The 17,827-nt window shown below is 42.8% G+C and overlaps 2 protein-coding genes across 4 annotated transcripts in view; one reads left to right on the top strand and one right to left on the bottom strand.

Annotated features, from left to right (window-relative positions):
- HHAT (hedgehog acyltransferase) overlaps positions 1–2,425 on the top strand; it is a 236,509-nt gene extending 234,084 nt beyond the window's left edge. The window contains exon 11 of the mRNA XM_026844624.1: positions 130–2,425. Coding sequence (XP_026700425.1) covers positions 130–221 — 92 coding nt within the window. The 3' untranslated portion in view covers positions 222–2,425. The remainder of the gene's footprint in view (positions 1–129) is intronic.
- KCNH1 (potassium voltage-gated channel subfamily H member 1) overlaps positions 1–17,827 on the bottom strand; it is a 185,385-nt gene that overhangs the window by 922 nt on the left and 166,636 nt on the right. The window contains exons 11-12 of one of the 3 annotated variants that reach the window (XM_026844474.1): positions 12,905–12,949; positions 10,816–12,276 (exon numbers count right to left, since the gene is read on the bottom strand). The gene's annotated coding sequence lies outside the window, so the exon portion shown is untranslated. Of the gene's footprint in view, positions 1–10,815; positions 12,950–17,827 lie in introns of those variants that run through there. The other 2 variants (XM_026844475.1, XM_026844476.1) reach the window with 2 other exon arrangements.

Consider the following 17,827-nt stretch of genomic DNA (forward strand, 5'->3'; position numbering starts at 1 on the left):
ACTTACTTATGAGACTGAATTGCTAATAGAATTAATTAGAAGCATCGTAAGTTGGACATCCCAAGAGTATTTCTACTTGAAGCAGTCATTAATTATTCTGACTCGGATTGTCTGTCTTTCTATTTATAGGCTGGCCATGGGCGACACTGACTGTTCTCGGGTTCCTGTACTGCTATTCTCACGTTGGAATTGAATGGGAGCAAACGTACGCTGTGAGTTAGGAATGACGCAAAACAATGATTTTTAAGACAGGTTGATGGCTTTTCTACCCTGTATATCCTGTCTGCAGAAGCATGTGCCAGACCAAGTCTTTGGTCAGTGTGTTAAAACCAAAAGCTCATTTAATTGATTCTGGATTGTGAATGCAGGAATTAAACTACAAACACTGATGGGCTGTGATTGGGGGTGGGGAGAAATTATGAAGCATTTGAATTATGTTATTTTTATAAAACAGCATCTCTGTGGCTCTATGTACGTTGGAAGCATGCATCTCAGAATAGGTATTTTATATATGCTGGAGAAAGGTTTTGTTTCTTCCAATGTTCTTCTGCCTATTTTGAGATATTGAAGAAGAAAATTTTTCCTACCTTGAAGAATTTAAAAAGCCCAGTCTCTTATAGTCTCTGTGTAGGGGCACACAGGGCTGTGCCCTGCACTTACACTGTTCCGTGAAGGGCATGGTGTTCATCAGTTCTTCTTGATTGCTTTCTGATTTAAGTTAGAACATTTTAACTGCAGTAGTTCAGCCTTAAGCTGCTTTTCTACCTAGTGTAGCAAAGTCTGCTTTTTTGCTTTAATGTCTTCATTTAAAAATTTGCCTTTAAAGCAATACCCTTTGTCTGGTAGTCTTAGGAATGGTTTTATTTGTTTCTTTAAAAAGAGAGAGTAGGGAGGCAGAACTTTTCTTAAGAATCAGCTTTTCTTTTTAATCAATTATGACCTTATAGCTCCTTGGGCTTTAAGTGCTCTCTGCCTCCTGTTAGAACTAAAGCATATACCATGATCTTTATTATGGGGTAAAATCCCACCTTGAAGGGAACCATTCAGTCTGCCTCTTCTATTTTTCTGTTACGGAAGGTCTGGCTGACTGGTAAATCTGTTCAGTCTGCCTCATTCTGTGGTGTCCAGGCAATCAGCTCCACAATATTAAAGACACCCTAGGAGTAGCATTTTAAGACCTTTAAAAAAGTTAGAATGGTCCAATACAGTGACACCAAATTAGCCAGAGCTCCATGTCCTTTGCCCAAAGGCAAACCTGTTACAGCAGCATCTTTGCTAAAAGACTGGGTTGCCCAGGGCAGAGAAAGTCCTGCCTGCCTGCAAGTGTCAGGGCTGCAGGAGTGCTTCAGCACGTGCCGTTTTCCAAGGGAAGGAGAGACCCTACTCCTGTCTGGTGTAAGGGGTGTCTCCCAAGCTGTTATTTTTTAAACTGATATTGAAGATCAGCTAGTCTTTCTAAAGTTATACATTTCACCTAGGCCTGGTGAAAGGCCACCAGTCCTGGAGAGGGCTTCTTGCAAGAGCAGCTTCCTGCACCCAAAGCAGGACTCCTGTCAAAACCTGTCCCATTCCCCTTGGCAGCCATTTCAGCCTGTTGGGAGTCACAGTTAGCATCCTGCTGTCCATCACACTCACAGCTTCAGCCAAGTGTGATAGAGCTTATCCCTTCAACAAGAAATTCAGCCCCTGAGATAGGCTTCAGCTTAGTGCCTGCATTTCTGATGTCTCTGCTGCTCAGAACTATGGCAGCCTTCTTTTTCCCCTTCATTTATTCCTGAAGAAAAAAGGGTAGAGCCTTTAGTTCTCTGTCCATCTGGAGACAAAGCCCATCTCTTGCTGTTTCAAAGCAGAAGTTCCAGCCCTTTATGTTTAAGGAAAGATTTTCTACCCCATGATTTCCCCTGGAAGTAATTTCTAGGAGATACCGTGGACTGTTGAAAATAAGACACACCTTGAATGCTGCCTGGCCAGAGACATGGCCCTCCTGATTGACTTATGATAACTGCAGGGATCCTCTCAGCCACAAGGAAGTATATTGCTCTCAGCCTCTGAATTTACTAAAAGGATCTGAGACTGGTCTCCATTTCGGAGTAGAGCTGAGCTAAGGGCAAGAACTTTCACAAACTTAAAACTTTGTAATTAATTTCTCAAACTTTGTAATTAAGTGAAATTGGTATTGGAGCAAAAAGTCATGAGTCTGTTCTTCAGTCTTATCGATTACCGTTATTACATGAGACGAGGGGCTACTAAGTGATTAGATTCCAATTTGTATGCATGCAAAACTTCCTGCTCCAATATGGAAACAACCTTGAAGGTCATCTAGAGTATGCTTATTTCTGAACTAAAATTGGTTGGGGGGTGGGGGGGTGGGTGTTGTAGGGGGGGTGTGTGTGTTTCAGTGCTTTATACATCTTTCATAATTTTGTATCCCTTTTTCTATAAATAAAGCTGAAACTCACTGTTGGCTTGAGAACTGTCTCTTAGAAAGCTACCGTTTGGTGTAAGAAAAAAGTGCTCCACTGCTGTGAAGAAACATTACTATGCACTGGAAGCCTGCAGGTTGGGTGCAAGGCAGACTGGTCACTTTTATCCCTCTTGTGCACTGTGTGGAACATGCATTCCTTGATGGTGTGAGTTTAAAAAGCAAAACACCTTTTGTACATTAGTTAAGGTGAGACTTCAGCATGTGGAGGTTCTGAGAATGGTCACCAAGAACAGTATGAAAGTAAAATGATGCTTCCCTTTAGATTCTTGCTATCCTGGTCCAGGGTCAAAAGTATGAAGTGTGCTTTCACAATTTACAAAATAGTACCTGTTTCTTACAGTTGAAATACTTATTGTATGAGCAATAGATTTCCTTCACTCTTGGTCTTTCCAGAGGTTCTTTGTCCTGCTACTTTGAAATATGTATTTCAAGGACAAGCCCACTCTCAAAGTTTCTGCTCAATCCTGCTTATAAAGCACCAGTAGGCGAAGGTATGGGGCATGCTTGGTCAGCCACACAGCTCTGTTAAGAGCTCAGGCTGTGCCTGAAGCACTGTGAGTGTATGTAGTCAGTTATACCTTCAGCTTGGAGGCATATTCCTCAGCATCACCCGAGAAATGACTCCTCATTATCATGTGGCACCTGATGTAATTGAAAAGATGTGATAGCAGAAGTGCCATCCTCCAAGCAAGTCCTCTGTGACAGTCCTAGAGAGGCGGGAGTTTGTGGAGACCCAGAAGAGACTGAAGTAGACACCCCACTTACCAAAGGAAAAAACCATGCAAGGGGAGGGGGAGAAAGAGACTTCCAAACACTAAGGAGAAGCTCATTAAGGGACCTAGGAAACAGTTGACAAAGACAGAAATTGCCAAAGACATTGGCCATTTTGAACCATGGGGTGGCACTTCTCATCTGGTGGGGGGGTTATGGGGACACTACTGCAGATAGACCCTAGTAGTCACAAGAGTGCAGTGACCAAAAAACTGCAAAGTGGTGGCTCTGAAACTGAGCTGGACATACACATGATGGCTACTGAGAAAAACAGTTTACAAGTGATTTTGAAAAACAGCCTAAGCAGCTAGCAAGCAGAGCATATCACAATATATGCCTGTAATGGCTAAAGTCTCTTCATAGACACACACGTCCTTCCCCGAACCCCCTCCTTGGCTAACAAAGCCCTACCAGCCATCATTATTACTGGCGATGGTAAGGGTATGCTAAGTCGTTCCTTCTTTAAGTCTGTATTGATTAGGGGTGAGTGAGGCTTTGCTCACATATCTCTTTCACATCTGAGCACTAAAAGCAGCTTGGAATAACCAGCTTACCACAGGTCAGAAGAAAAACAGCTTAACTGTGAAGACCTGCAGCAATTTTGTTATTAGTCATAGCAATAGCACAGGGCCTGTCCTTTCTCCTGCACACCCCCTTAATTTCCTCCATCACTTGCTAACCCGTGAGCCAGTTGCAGCTGGCGCTTGCTAAGGCAAGGTTTGCCATGATTTTCCTCAAGGAGCTGTGAAGAGCAAGGAGATTGCTATGCATGGGCTGTCACAGCTTCTGCTGTCTGAGCTTTATAGTCCCCATCCCCTCCCGGAGTAGCGCTGCCTGTTACTGCTTTGCAAAATAACTCCCTCCGTTCCCAGCCACTTGTTAGTCAAGGCGTATATTTTAATCCTGCAGGGACAACTGAAATACTGCTCGCTGCAAACCTGTGAACTCTGAGGCTGTAACTCCTTTGAGAAATGAGGGGAAATCTGCATTACAATAGATAATTTATTGTATTAAGGGACCTCTAGGCACAACCCTCTTTAGCAGGTGTCTTTGCCGACCCCCTGCAGACGTGGATACACCGGGGTGTTGTGGGCACGTGCACCAAATTCAGCAATTTCACCAGTAGCCGCTTGTGGAGCGGTTCCTCCATTAGTTGCATGTAAAAGGAAGAAAAGATTAAGACAACTGTTTTGAGATTTCCACTTTCAGCACATGCAGTCCTGTCAAGCACAGGTCCTGCCAGAGCATCTGAGGAGATGAGTCCCAACTGCCCGTGGCACAAGTCACCTACACCTGAGCTTACTGTGGACAGACCAACTCGGCTCAGGCATCCCAAGCCTGAGGACAAGCACTGGGGCAGCTCCGGGATTGAGAGGCTTTCAGGGATGCCACCAGTGCCCAGGAGGAGAGGAAAAAATGCCTCCATTCAGGGCAGCCACCACATGCTTTAGCAGCATAAGTCAATCCTCCAACCTCATGTCAGCATCACTGGCCTTGGAAACTACTGCTCTGGGAGGAAAGAGGCACATGTGCTCTGACCCAACACAGAGACCAACAGGATGAAAACTATGCAGTGGCATTAGTCAGGGGAATCAAACATACTTGCAGGTACTCAAAAAACTCCTCATTCCTTATGCTGGGAATCACAAAGGTCTGGGCAAGAGCAAATTGAGCTAACATTGGGATTTAACAGGCAGATTTGGACCACAAGCTAGGCTGCACCACCTTTCATCACATTCAGGGCCAGTTCGAGCTAAGTGTAAATAACCTTAGGTACCTGCGTCCCAGTGCCTTTCAGAAATGGGTCAAATGAAATGGGCTACCTGTGGCATGCAACCTCCACAGGAGCAGTGAGCCTACAGGTAATCGAAGTGCATCACTATCCACAGGGATTTAAGGAAAACTTTACATATGGTTTGGTAGCTGAGGTGAATCGTTGCTGACAGGCGCATCAGCCAACCACTGAAAAATTGAAGTTTACTGAAGAACTACTACAGAAATGTAACTCAGGGTATGACCTGTGAAGTTTAAATTGTATTAGCACTCCCTCTAGAGCTGATCTTTCTTGACAAAATTAATTAACTTTTATGGACCGCAGCACTTCCATCCTTGCACTAGTGCATTTGAGTTTCCAAAATTAGGTGGCAAAAAATAGAACTGGAAATGCTATTAGAAGACCACAAACATCTTTAAAAGGCAAAAGGGAAAAATGAAGACCCAGTTGATCTTTTCAGACTGCTGCTGGAAGAGTTAAGGTTGTTGTAAGGGCTCAGGTATGTGGGAGGATTACCTTATAGTAAGCCAAATTGCAGAGATAAAAATAAGCATTTATGAGACAGTTCTTTAAATGATGGTACTGCTGATTTATAGTTATGGGTTTCTTTATTCTTGTGGTAGTAGTTTTGTGCTGAGGTGGTAGTTTATGCTGAAATTACAGGCTCGTAACATTCATTTGGTCACATCTCTGCTCCAGGCTACTTCAGTGATCTCTCAGCTGCCTTCCCCACCTCTTGCATCCTGCCCCAAGACCACCCCTTGATCGGGTTCAGTTCCCATGACAGCACTGCAGACACAGTAAGGGCACCGTCACTTTGGCAAACATCTGCCCAGGATCAGGCTACTTAACAGCAAGCCCAGCGCTTGCCCAGCCCCACTGCTGCCTGCTGGGGCCTCTGGGATAGATAGAGCGGCAGCGTGAGGAGGTAAATAACTACCCTTTAGTACCCTCCCCACACGTGGCCTTACCCTGGGCCCCATGCTACAACACCACGCAGCAGCATCAATGCCCAGCCCACCCTGGTTACTTATCCTCAGATTTCCTCAGTTTGATCAAATCCTGCCAAACAGCCCTTGTTAAAAAAGAGACCTACAAAGGGTCTTCTATCTCTGAAGACGTCCTGCTTGCCTTGAGGGGTTAGGCCAATAACCACTGATACCAACAACAACTGCAAGTTTAGTATGAGCCCTGACATGGTATAAGGGTTAAAAAAGTGCGGCAATCATGCAAAATACAAGAGTGTGCTGCTTCTGGGGTACTTGGAGGCTATGAGCTGTCTGTTGCTTAATGCTGGCTGAGGAAACTTCTGATTGAAGCAAAATTGCATTTTTATAATAATAAGGTTAATCTTTCAAACTTCTTTAAGGCTAGTGGCAGTAACACAAGGGTACCCTATGACACTGGCAAAGAAACCTAGGCAGGATGAAGTTATCTCACAGCTCCTTCCAGAAGACAGCCACACCCCACTAATGAAACTGCAGCAGCTGTGGGGCAGATGGTAACTGAGGGCTACAGGTCCCTAAGGAGCTTCCTGGACAGTCAGTCCCATTTGCCCTCATACCAGTATTGTGCTTTCATTCAGCTACTCCTGCTCCCTCCCTGCTGTCTGTCCCCTTGGTGGGTTTGCAGACTGCACTCACCCTCTCACCCTTTGTTTTTCTAGGCTTTCCTCAGATGCTTTCCTGAGACACAGAAAGGTTTCCTCCATAACTGATTTTCCTGGACAAAGGAAACGTAGCAGATTCAACCCATCGGGACAGGCATCCAAGGCTGCACTTTGGCCACATTATATGAGTCTTCCACTTACTGCCATGGCCTCAGACTCTTCTCCTGACACCTGGCCTACCACTGAGCCCACAGCAGCCTGAGTACAGCTGCTTTTGTTCATGGCTCACAAATGAGACATTCCCACCCCAATCTTACAGAGCTATAATATATACAAGAGCCACTGTAATTTCATGCAGTAGTCGATGCACGGTTTCTGCACACTTTCCTAAAGAGTGCTTTTTTTCAATTTAGCTTTCAGCTGAACCGTCTCCACACTTCCAACAGCCAGGTTCAATATGGCTGCATGTGCAGTGTTATCATCCTAAAGGAAAACCAAAACAAATACTTTATTTTGACTTGGGGCTACATACAGATTATTTTAGCTCTCATTCTTATCCTCATACCACAGCTGAGAATGTTCAATAAATTTTCCTGTTATTATCAGTTCTTTTAAAATACCTTCTGCTTAACCGTAAAACTCACCAAAAAAGATTGCCAGAGAGGTTTGAAAGCAATCTGTATTTCCCTTCACTGTGAGCCGCTGCTTGCAGGGACCAATTCTTATTGAGCTGTCTTGGTCCTATTGCTGTGCACACAGTAGCCCCCAGGTTTAATACTGCCACCGCTGCTTAGCGTTTCCCCCAGTGGTAACCCTGGCTTAAGAAGATGCCACAGTCCTGCTTTTACAGGACAATCCACACATCTAATAGATACTCCAGCACAGTTTCTCCCCGAGTTGTGTATTTGAGCTAGGAGAATGGGGGTGTGGAGGCAAACACCCATACCAAAACATGTCCCCCTCAAATTTGCACCTATAAACTGCAGTGACATTCACAGGGTCTGTGTGTCCCCCAGGCAGGCATTAACAGCAAAAACCACACCTTTTTTGCCTCACTCATCTGCCTGAACAGAAACGCGTTCAAGGAAAACTCTACATCTGAACAAAGCTTAAAAACCCCCAAACAATATAAATAAAAGAAAAACTAAAAACTTTGTATAACGAGGCATCTCAAAAGCAAGCTTTTGGAGGTTGCTCACTCACTCCTGCCTCCGTTAGTACCAGATGAGAATTTTGGGTAGAAAAGTTGAGTCAGATATGATGGATCAACCTGCCGAAGTTAAGCTTGTTTTAAATGTACACCTGTGCAATGGGGCAGGTTAAATTTGAATTTGACTGCGTTACATGAAGGCTTGAACTTAATTAGGAAGGGAGGAGAGGAATGGAAAAGGAAGAGGAAAGGGAAAAAAAACAAAAAGCTTGGGCACGTGTATTTTGCAGATATGCCTGTGCACAAGCATCTTCATATCTGCCTCTGATGGACATGGTAGGAGTTCAGTTACTGTAAAGCCACCTTTGGATTGCTCACAGGTTTTTACTCATTCTGTCTTTCAAGAACCGGACAGGTTATTTCTCCCAGCTTCCACATATCAACACTGAGGTGGTGAATCAGAATGAAGGGAGCAAAAAAATGCAGTCTTCTAGGTGAAAAATATTTGCTTCGTATGCTATAGGCCTGTTGCAGTGAAACCCCTCATACCACTGGTGGTAATAAATACTATCTCGACACCACAACCTTCTTGGCACTTTCCAGTTGGATACACAGCCTTACTAAGCACCCTGCCTCAGTGGGGCGCAAAGCAGGCACAGAAAGCTGCTCATCAGCCGACATCCCCTCAAGTCTGGGTGCCCTCTGCGGGTGGGCAGGCAGGGAGCGTGGCGGCCAGGTGGGAGCGTGGTGGCCATCTCTCACATCCTTCCACGCCAGGCTTGTTGCTCCCCCCCGAGTCTGGTGGGCTGTGCTGAGCATCCTCCCACACCAGACAGACACATTGCTGGCATGCACTGAGCAGAAAACAGTTTTGATGTTCCTTTAGTGATGCGGGGAGCAAATATAAGACATTGCTATTGCACACATGTGTGAGAGGGGTAGATTTGCTGCAATTCAGTCCCACAGATTCTCACAGCACAGATGAGCTGGTTTATGCTGGTTGTATTTACTCCCAGTGCAAAAAAAAAAAAGCATCTTAGCCAGAATGTTTCTGACTGCAACAGAGATACTAAAATGTACCACATGGCACCCCATTACTAAATGCAAAACTTAAAACCGTGTAAGCAGCACTTACCGCCCCACAAGCTGACACACCACAGACTGCTCTGGGAGTCACTGCTGCTGCCCCTGCAGCCAAGTACCACAGGGCCACAGACCCAGCCAGGTGAGCCCCCACATTCTAAGAGGAGTCCCTGGCAGCTGTAACACACGCAGCAGCATAGGGGTGAGGAAGCCTTTGTGGGCTCCAGGCCCTCAGCCAGCCAGTACTACCAGCAAGGGGCTCCTTTACAGCCCAGGGGGGCTGCATGGTATTACACAAGCTCTAACCTCAAGCTCTCCTCTGGCTACACACCTTCAAAAATCTTACAGGTACTGTCCTTTACAGTAACAAAACAGAAGCAGCTTTTTGTGTCTGCTCTGCAAATGCTCCCAGGTGCAATGAATGAGGAGCAGGGTCTGGCACAGGTGGGCCAGGGGGCTGCTCAGCTGAGCCCAGCCCTGAGGGGCCAGCAGGTGGAACATGAGCCTTTGCAATTTGGCACACAAATCTGGGCAAAAAGTGCTGTAGCACTCAAAACCTTTGGTTTGGAATGCTGAGGGGCTGATGGGAGGGAAGCCGGGACAGGGAACGTTGTGTGGGCAATGCTACCCCTCTTTGCACTAATTTAAGCTTGCAGCACAACCAGGGAGGCTGGTAAGAATGCAGGAAAAGCCCAAGCAAAATAAATAATAGTTTAGAAAATGAGAACAACAGCCTCCAGAGACCTCAGAAAATCACCCAAAAAGTACATGCCTTCACTATGGTAAAAAAATTCTAGTAAGTGCAGGAAACACTGTAAAACATTAAGCAAAAGAAAGCTGGGGTTTCATACTGGCCTGTGAAACGATGCTAGCTGACTGGAGAGCCTGTCACATCACATACTACAGTGGATGCAGAAATGGTGTTAAAAATAGCTCCTCATTGTGCTCCTTGGCTGCTCTGAGTACGGTTTAGCTTCGGCTCTGCAGTCTGAAAGCTTATGCTTTATTGCTGTTCTTTTGAAGATGAGATTCACAATCCCATCAAGTGTCTTAATGCAGGTGACAGCCGCGCTCACCAAACCCTCAAGCAAGAGTATGGAGAACAAGCCACAGAAATGGGTGTGAAGCTCATGGGGTCCAGGCTGACATCCTGAGGACTAGAACTCTGTATACACATCCAGAGCAGCTGCTGGCCCCCAGGAACATCTGCTGCGTGCGATCCCGTCATGTATGCCTGTCCTGACCTGAAAGGATCTCCCATTCCCATCGCATTTGGTTATTGATTTCTTTGCTGAGGTAGCCAACAAAATAATACCCTGTTGCAGTAGTGTCACTGGCAGGTGACACACACACTATTAGGGGCTCCATTCCTGTTGTTTTTGTCTTCATATAAGTCCGTGGTAAGGTTGCCTTCTTCTGCAGCAGGTGACAGGCCAGCAGAAGTCTCTGATCTCTATTACTCTGGTTTCCAGAAGTTTTGTAATAGTTCTCAGATATTGCAGTAGGGAACACAGTGTAGAACCCAGACAGACACATGTACCCTCAGGACATCAAATGATCATTTCGGACAGGCTACAGCCACTCTTCCAGGGATCTCCTTCCTGCTCAGCAGACACCTGGCCCAGACTGGACCCCACAGTGCAGGACGCTGCCGGAGGTGCCAGGTTATTCCCTTTACAGAACACCTGAGTTCAGTTTACAGTGACCCTGGCAGTGTAAATCCCGCTTGTACTGATACACAGCAGACAGAAATCTGAGAAAACAACCTGAATTGTTTACGACCAAACCAGTAATATCAAACTTCTCTACTGGTAATATTCAAGATACAAAACGACAGCAACAAAATGGCTAGCCAGAAATTCTAGAGAGTAACTTAAACACCCCCCCTTGTTGATCTTATAAGCATATACTCAACACATAGAAAAGCACACCAAAGCAACTGTAATGTATAAAATAGTTTATTACTATAATAAATAAAATTAAACTTTTTTTTTACAAATATTATTTGTGCTTGTTTAAAAATGTTGAATAGGGATATCATTAATGTAGGTGGCTGCATTTGTAACTGAAACATTCCCAGACAGTGCGTATACATACGTACGTACACACTCTATCAACTGGCAGCTGCTTTGCTGACCACAAAAATAGTATCTACTCATTCTCTTTTTCTAGTCATGCTTCATTGAACAAAGTGACAAATGCAAAGAAAAAGAACCAAGAGTATTTGGTGGATTTCTGAAAGGATAAAAACAAGTGAAGTACATTGAAAAGCGCCAAAGCAACTGCGTTAACTGCATATCAATAAAGTGTCCATGCAGTGGGGCTAAATATTGAAATGCAGACAGGTCTCCAACAGATGTACAAATATTGATTGTATGTAGGTACAATAATATAACACATTCATTAGAAAACTTGGTATTTCTTTATATAGCAGTTCATCCTGATACAAGATTATTGAACTTCTTTCATCTACAGCTAAAATGATTCTTCTTCTATGTTAGTGGTCACAGATTCAGTGGGAAGAAGAAAAAAAACATGAGCCTTTCAGAACAGTTAGTGAAAACCCAGAACTGTTTTGTTAATGTTAGGCATTTAGATCCAGTTACAGAGATGTTTTGGGACTACACATCAAATATGTTTACACAACACTCAACAATCAGCTTGAAACAAATTACAGTTGCAGGTATATTCACATTAGCTTTGTCAAACTGTAAAAAAAAATAAAAAATCCTTGAAACAAACACTTTTGCAAATATGATGGTTTGGCTCCCTGATATACAAAAGTGTTTAGACAATAGTTATGTCTCTTTGTTTTGTGAGGGGAGAGGGCTATTGGAGTAATTCATTATCCTAATAAGAAGGCAATAAGTGCAGAAAGAAATGTGATTATCAGCAAGTGATTTCCATTAGATTTAGAAAGCTAATCAAAGTGCTTCATCTTTAGGCAACACTGTAAATACTACAGAACATTAAGAAGGAAGGAGAATGGAATCACAGTTTGAATTATAACACTTATGAAAGGGTCTTAAGGCTAAATGTTGGATATATCTTATTGCAAAAAGCTTTATTTTTATTTAATTGAATCAATGCTTGCCACAACAGTGTGGTCAAAACTATGTCAGATTGGAGGATACAGTAACCTACTGTGCCTCACCTCAGATTTCTGGAGCTTCCCTGTGCACAGGACTCTCTCTAAAAGGTTTGTCTTAATGAATCAGAAGTGCAGCTGAAACACAGACTTTGTTTATTGCCGATACACCCACAGAAGACTACGTGGAAATGAAGAATTCAGCAGAAGATGCTTTTCACCACCTAACACCAGGACAAGAAAGCAGAGGTGCAGCGACCATCTGTTACACTGCCCGTGAGAAGGAGGATTAGGCTCAGCACCTTTGAGACAGCGCCTGGTACCAGGAAAAAGAAATCCATTTATTCTACTATCTCTGTTGCAGGAGAAGCCACAAGAAGCACTACCAGGGCAGTTTAGCTTCAGAGATACTGTGACAACAAACAGTGGTGTATGAGCCTTATTTCCACCGACTATGATACAGCATTTTTCCAATTTCACATGTATTTCTGTTTTCTGACTATCACAACACTTGTCAGAACTTCTCTCAGTCGCAGTGTTTGCCAGACTAACAGTATAAAGTTGAGGCCAACTAGAGAAACCAAAAGTCATGGCCTTAAAAGTTCAACAGTTAACAAACAAGATACTAACTAGGACATTCGGTGGATGTCTACTGGGAAGATTTAAGCTCCCTTCTTGAACTGGAATCATTAAATAAGGAATGTGCTTTTATTTAACAGAAATGCAATCCACAGACTTATCTATACATAGATATTATATATATGTGTGTATGTACACGCATCTGCACAAGTGTAATCATACACATTGTTTATATAGTAAAGACAAATTATGTATTAAATTCTTTCACAGACTGGTCAAGAGTGATTGAAAAGATATATCACCAGATATTCACAGTAAATATCTTGTTGGGTTCATTAAAGTGAAGTGTAGAAACAGAACATCACCTTCGAAGCTGTTAAACAGGGTGTTCGCTGGGATTCAGGGCAGCACTGTGAAAGAGATTTAAAGCAAGAATGGTGTTTTTAAAAGTATACATATAATACCAGACAGAAGTAAACGTATCTGAATACGGTAGGGATGACAGTTGGGTTTTGCTTTTTTAATCCTGTGCTTCATATTTTTAAGCATGAACTTTTAGAAGTTCCCATTTTACCAAATCATAACCCAGGCTCTTTCGCTCAACTACCTGCAACTGAAATCTAAGTCCATTGTCTAGTAAAAATGGAACACACCATCTCTTTTAGATTAATGCAGGTTATTTACCAGGTTAAATGGCAGAAGCACTATGCCAGAACACAGTTAAAACTGAGGCTTTTTGTTTTTTCTCCTACTGTGTACAAGCATTTGCTTGTTAAGGGGCAGAGTCTCATGTTCAGAGATCATTCATTTCTAAGCTGGAAGATAATTTAAGTGAAAAGGCCTAGCCAACATGTAGAGAGAAACAAAAGAAAAAGGAAAAGCTGACAAATAAAATGAAGGAACAAGTAACAATTACGATGGGTACACACGCTGTCCAGCCATAGGCATCTAAATGTAAGGCTCAATGGAGAAAGACAGATTTGTAACACAGGTGCTTTCAACCACTCTCTAAAGGAGAAGTGCTGCATCAGCGGAGCCTGGGCACCACAGCACAGGTCCAAACTAGTCCAAGGTTCAAAGGAGTGACTAGGCTCATAGCGGGCAAGGTTTTGCTCATTTTAACCACTTGGTAGCCCGAGCAATCCAAAGACCAAAACTTATCCTAGATAGTATGTTTTTTTCAAATTCTCTTACAACATATACAGGTTACTGAGGGATGATGCAGTCTCCTACAAGTAGCTTTAGTGCCTGCCAGTTCATAAAATCATAATAAATGGGTCTAATCCCAGTTACAGCTGTGAAAATCTGAATGACATTGACTGCTGTCAGTGCTGACCTGGAGCAGACACCCTGAAGGTGTCATTGTAAGGAGCAGAGTTTCTCTGAAGTTTCATGACCAATACGAAATCAAATTTGGCCATAGTCTTCAAAGACATTAGATTTTACGTGTAATTCAGGAGTGTATTACAATCTTTGAAGGCTTTACAAATGGATTATAAATGGCTTTATAGCCCATTATAAGAGCCTCATAAAATCTTTAAAAAAGGACTCTGTGCTGCACCCGCCCGTTGTCACACAGGGTGTGCAGGACTACAGTATTGTACTGAACGTCAGGCTACATGAGAAGTACCCCCAGCAAATGGGGACTTGTCTTCTTTTATTCACAGGTGGGGCTGATTGTGGGGCTTCTAGGGCCGTGATTCCAGACCAGGGCAATCAGCAACACCAGAATAACCGTGAACATATCCCTGAGGGCACATAAAAATACCACTGAGAAACATTAACTTGATATCAGCAACAAAGGGCCAGGTAACCTGCAACTGCACATTTAGTTCTACGTCTGCGCTGCAATTCTGGAGATAGTAGGCACATACTGTGGAGGTTATAAACATTTCCCCCCACATCCACCCAGGATAAGCTAATTTCCATGTTTATCCAACTGGGGGTAAATGAGTGACACTTTCACAAAGCGCTCGCTAAATTCAGCAAGACTTTCAGCCTTTCAAAAATTCTACAAAGAAAACCTAGTGTCAGGAACATAATGCTGATGAGGAATTTGTCTGGATTAGGAAACTGGCTCCAAACCAATCTCTAAAAACTCGCTGGAACTTTTGGGTATCAATTATATATCCTTGTATACCTGTGGTTTACCTGGGCACAATTTCATTATCCAGTGAATTTCCTGACTGAGGAGAGTAGAAAGAAAAATATCATTCAGCAGTTTCTAACTGAAACCACTGATGTATGATTGATTTCTTAGGGCAGTCATGCCACAGCTATGACAGGTAACTGTTGCCACTTACAGTGATTAAAGCACCAAACACACAGGGTGACTTTGGTCAAAGAGAGACTTCCTCGGTACTGCATGTCTGCAGCGCATGACTGTAAAAAGACACCAGTTACCACTGGAAAAACCTAAACATGGAACCAGAAATAAATTAAGGAAATGGCACCTTGGTTTCAGAGCAAGTCACCTCCCTACTGCCTCTTCTTGTGGGAGAGAAACGGTAACCTACAGATTTGATCCCGACAGCTGTTTCTCAGGAATATTTCAGAATTCACAATCTGTGGGCACTTCCATATCAAGCCAAGGTGTAAGACCCTTGAAAAACAATCCTTAGCCAGCTGCCTCTGGACCTGGAAATGGTAGTGCTGCGCTCGGAATAGCCGTCATCTTTGAGAGCAAGAGCAGTTACCACAGAAACAGATACAAACAAATACAGTGATTTCAAGACCTGAGCTGGTAGCTTTGCACAGCACAGCCTCACCACTGTGCCCCTTCATCCGTGGACCTCACAGTTCCCCAGGGATGTCTGGCACAGTTCTGCATTGCACTGTGCAAGCATTAGGCCTGCAGAAATCCTTTCAAATGGTCATTTTCCTTGCCTCTTCCTTACTTAATATGAACAAAAATCTTCCCCCAAAAATCATGTGGTTTTTGTAAATGACATAGTACCATGGAAAAGAATGAGACTCAACTACTCCCACAACTGTGTTAAGACCTATTGCCATTAAAAATGAAAACCCAAAAAAGTGTTGCACCATGCTTCTGAGCTCTAACCTACTGTTAAATAGTGAACATACCAAATCAGTGGAGAGAGTATACTGTGAACATACACCTGTATCCCAAGGTGATAGCCCAAGCCATGATACCAGCTGTGCTACCCTATCTAATGAATAATGAAGAGTAGTTTTGGTAAAGTGCTTCAATCTTCCTCCAAAAAAAGTTATGAAAATATAGGTTTTGGAAACATCTCCTTCTTTAAGAAGCAGATCTTTTTGTTTCCTTGCTACAATAGCACTTGTATACAGTAAGCACTGTATTTCTACCTCTACTATCCATTTGCTTACTAGCTAGATTAGATGAGGAACAATACATCTGGATGTAGAGGAAAATGCCACGATTTAAAATCTTTAAAAGTTCTGTGAAAGCCTTTGGCTACAATGAACATTATCAAACCAGAAACTTCTGAATAATAATTAAACAAGAATTAAAAGAGCAGATTCATAGCAAAACTAGGACATAAATGCCACAGTATATTTTCATGGGGAGGCAAATCTGCAGGACGTGCTATAGACGTTCACAATATGTTGTGCCATGGGGCTGGGTTCAGGTCCTCTGTCCTCCGGCAGCTGGAGTTAAAAGCAAATGTGACAAATATTCAAAGACATCTGAGACAGAAGTTTTTGAAAATCAGTATCCTTGTCTCAGTGAATGAGAATGTGGAAGATCCCATTTATTAACAGACCTGAAATACTGTGGCTACTATTGAGGATGTTGTTAAATGTAATTGTTTTAGCAGTATGTCAGTTTGCAATTAAAAAGTACAATTTTTTTCATCTTTTTAGCCCTTCCTTGATTACCCCAAAATAACTTCAGTACTCAGTAGCACACATTCTGTTGAATGTGTCTATGTCTCCTACTGCTCTTTGCATTATTACAGATACATGAAAATATACTGTGACATTTAACATGCTGTACAGGTGACTGAGACAGTGACAGCAGCAGCAAAAAAAAACCCCACCAAACGCTGAAAACATAAGCACCTTGGCAAGTACTCATTCATATAAGCAAAACCCAAGCTAATGACATAAGGCATGCTCCAAAAACCTCAGAGGTCACCTGGGGCTCATGGGGATGGCTGCTGCTGTCAGAACTCTTATTCCAACATCCCAAGGGAGAAAGCCGAGGTTACACCCAGCACGTTTTCCTTTCCTCGCCCAGCACGTTTTCCTTTCCTCAATATTAACTAGTTTTGAAGGTGAAGTCTTTAGTAAGTTTTGGGGGGAGACTCTGCCTTCTTTTAATCTTCAAAGAATTTTCAAGACGTATCTGTAGAATCAATGTCATTAGAGATTAAGGTCAAGATTTCTCCTCCAAACATTAAAAAATTAGGTGGACATAAATGAATACTTGAAATATCTTATTTGGTTGTCAAATCTGGAGAGCCCAGTAACTGTTACCTGGATCTTCCTGTGCTCAGCACTGAAACCCAAGCATCATTTAAATAACGTAACATGGACATTTTTCATTAATATGACTTCCATAATTTCTTTATGATAAGACCACAAGAACAGACTGCAATGTGACCTCCAGCATAAGGCAGGCCATAGGATTGCTCTGAAGGGGCATTCCCTGAAGGGAATCTTGTTACAACCAGACTATCTTTTAGAAAAACATCCAGTTTGACAGCAATAAAGAACCCATCATCACATATTGATAAAAGGTTCCTGCAATTTTTGCTTTAAGACTGAGTTTGTCTGACTTCAGTGACATTTCTGCTTATTGCTCCCTCAGACACTTAAAAATTCACTTTTAGAAATCTAGAGTCTTATGTTTAAAAATCTCTGCAGAAGTATTAAATGTAGACAGTTACTACTGTGAAGCATTTAGAACATAGTTTTACTGATATGAAACAGGCAAATTTCACACCTTCAGAATTTTCAATTTAACTCCCAGCTTTCCAATTTTAACTCTTTGGAGATGTTTGAATTATTTCCTACCTTCCAACATCTTTAACAGGCAGTGCTCAGCACTTAAATGCTCGCTCTTACCCAGAGCTAGAGTATATAGTTGATTTAGTTAAATACAAGGTTCCTTAAAAAAGTCAAGTAAAACAACTAATCCTACAATGAGTCTTCCAGCTGTTTCCCTCTGCTGGCTCGATGCTACCCACTCGCTGCTTGCTGATGTTTCTCTAGAGCTATCTAGCACAGCTCCAAGTTGTTTTTCCTGAGCAGTAATAAGAGGACAATGGGCACAGGGGTACTCGCTTTGTTTCATGAAG

This window comes from Athene cunicularia (genome assembly GCF_003259725.1).
Source record: "Athene cunicularia isolate RWA chromosome 3 unlocalized genomic scaffold, athCun1 chr3_part1, whole genome shotgun sequence".
Classification (NCBI taxonomy): domain Eukaryota; kingdom Metazoa; phylum Chordata; class Aves; order Strigiformes; family Strigidae; genus Athene; species Athene cunicularia.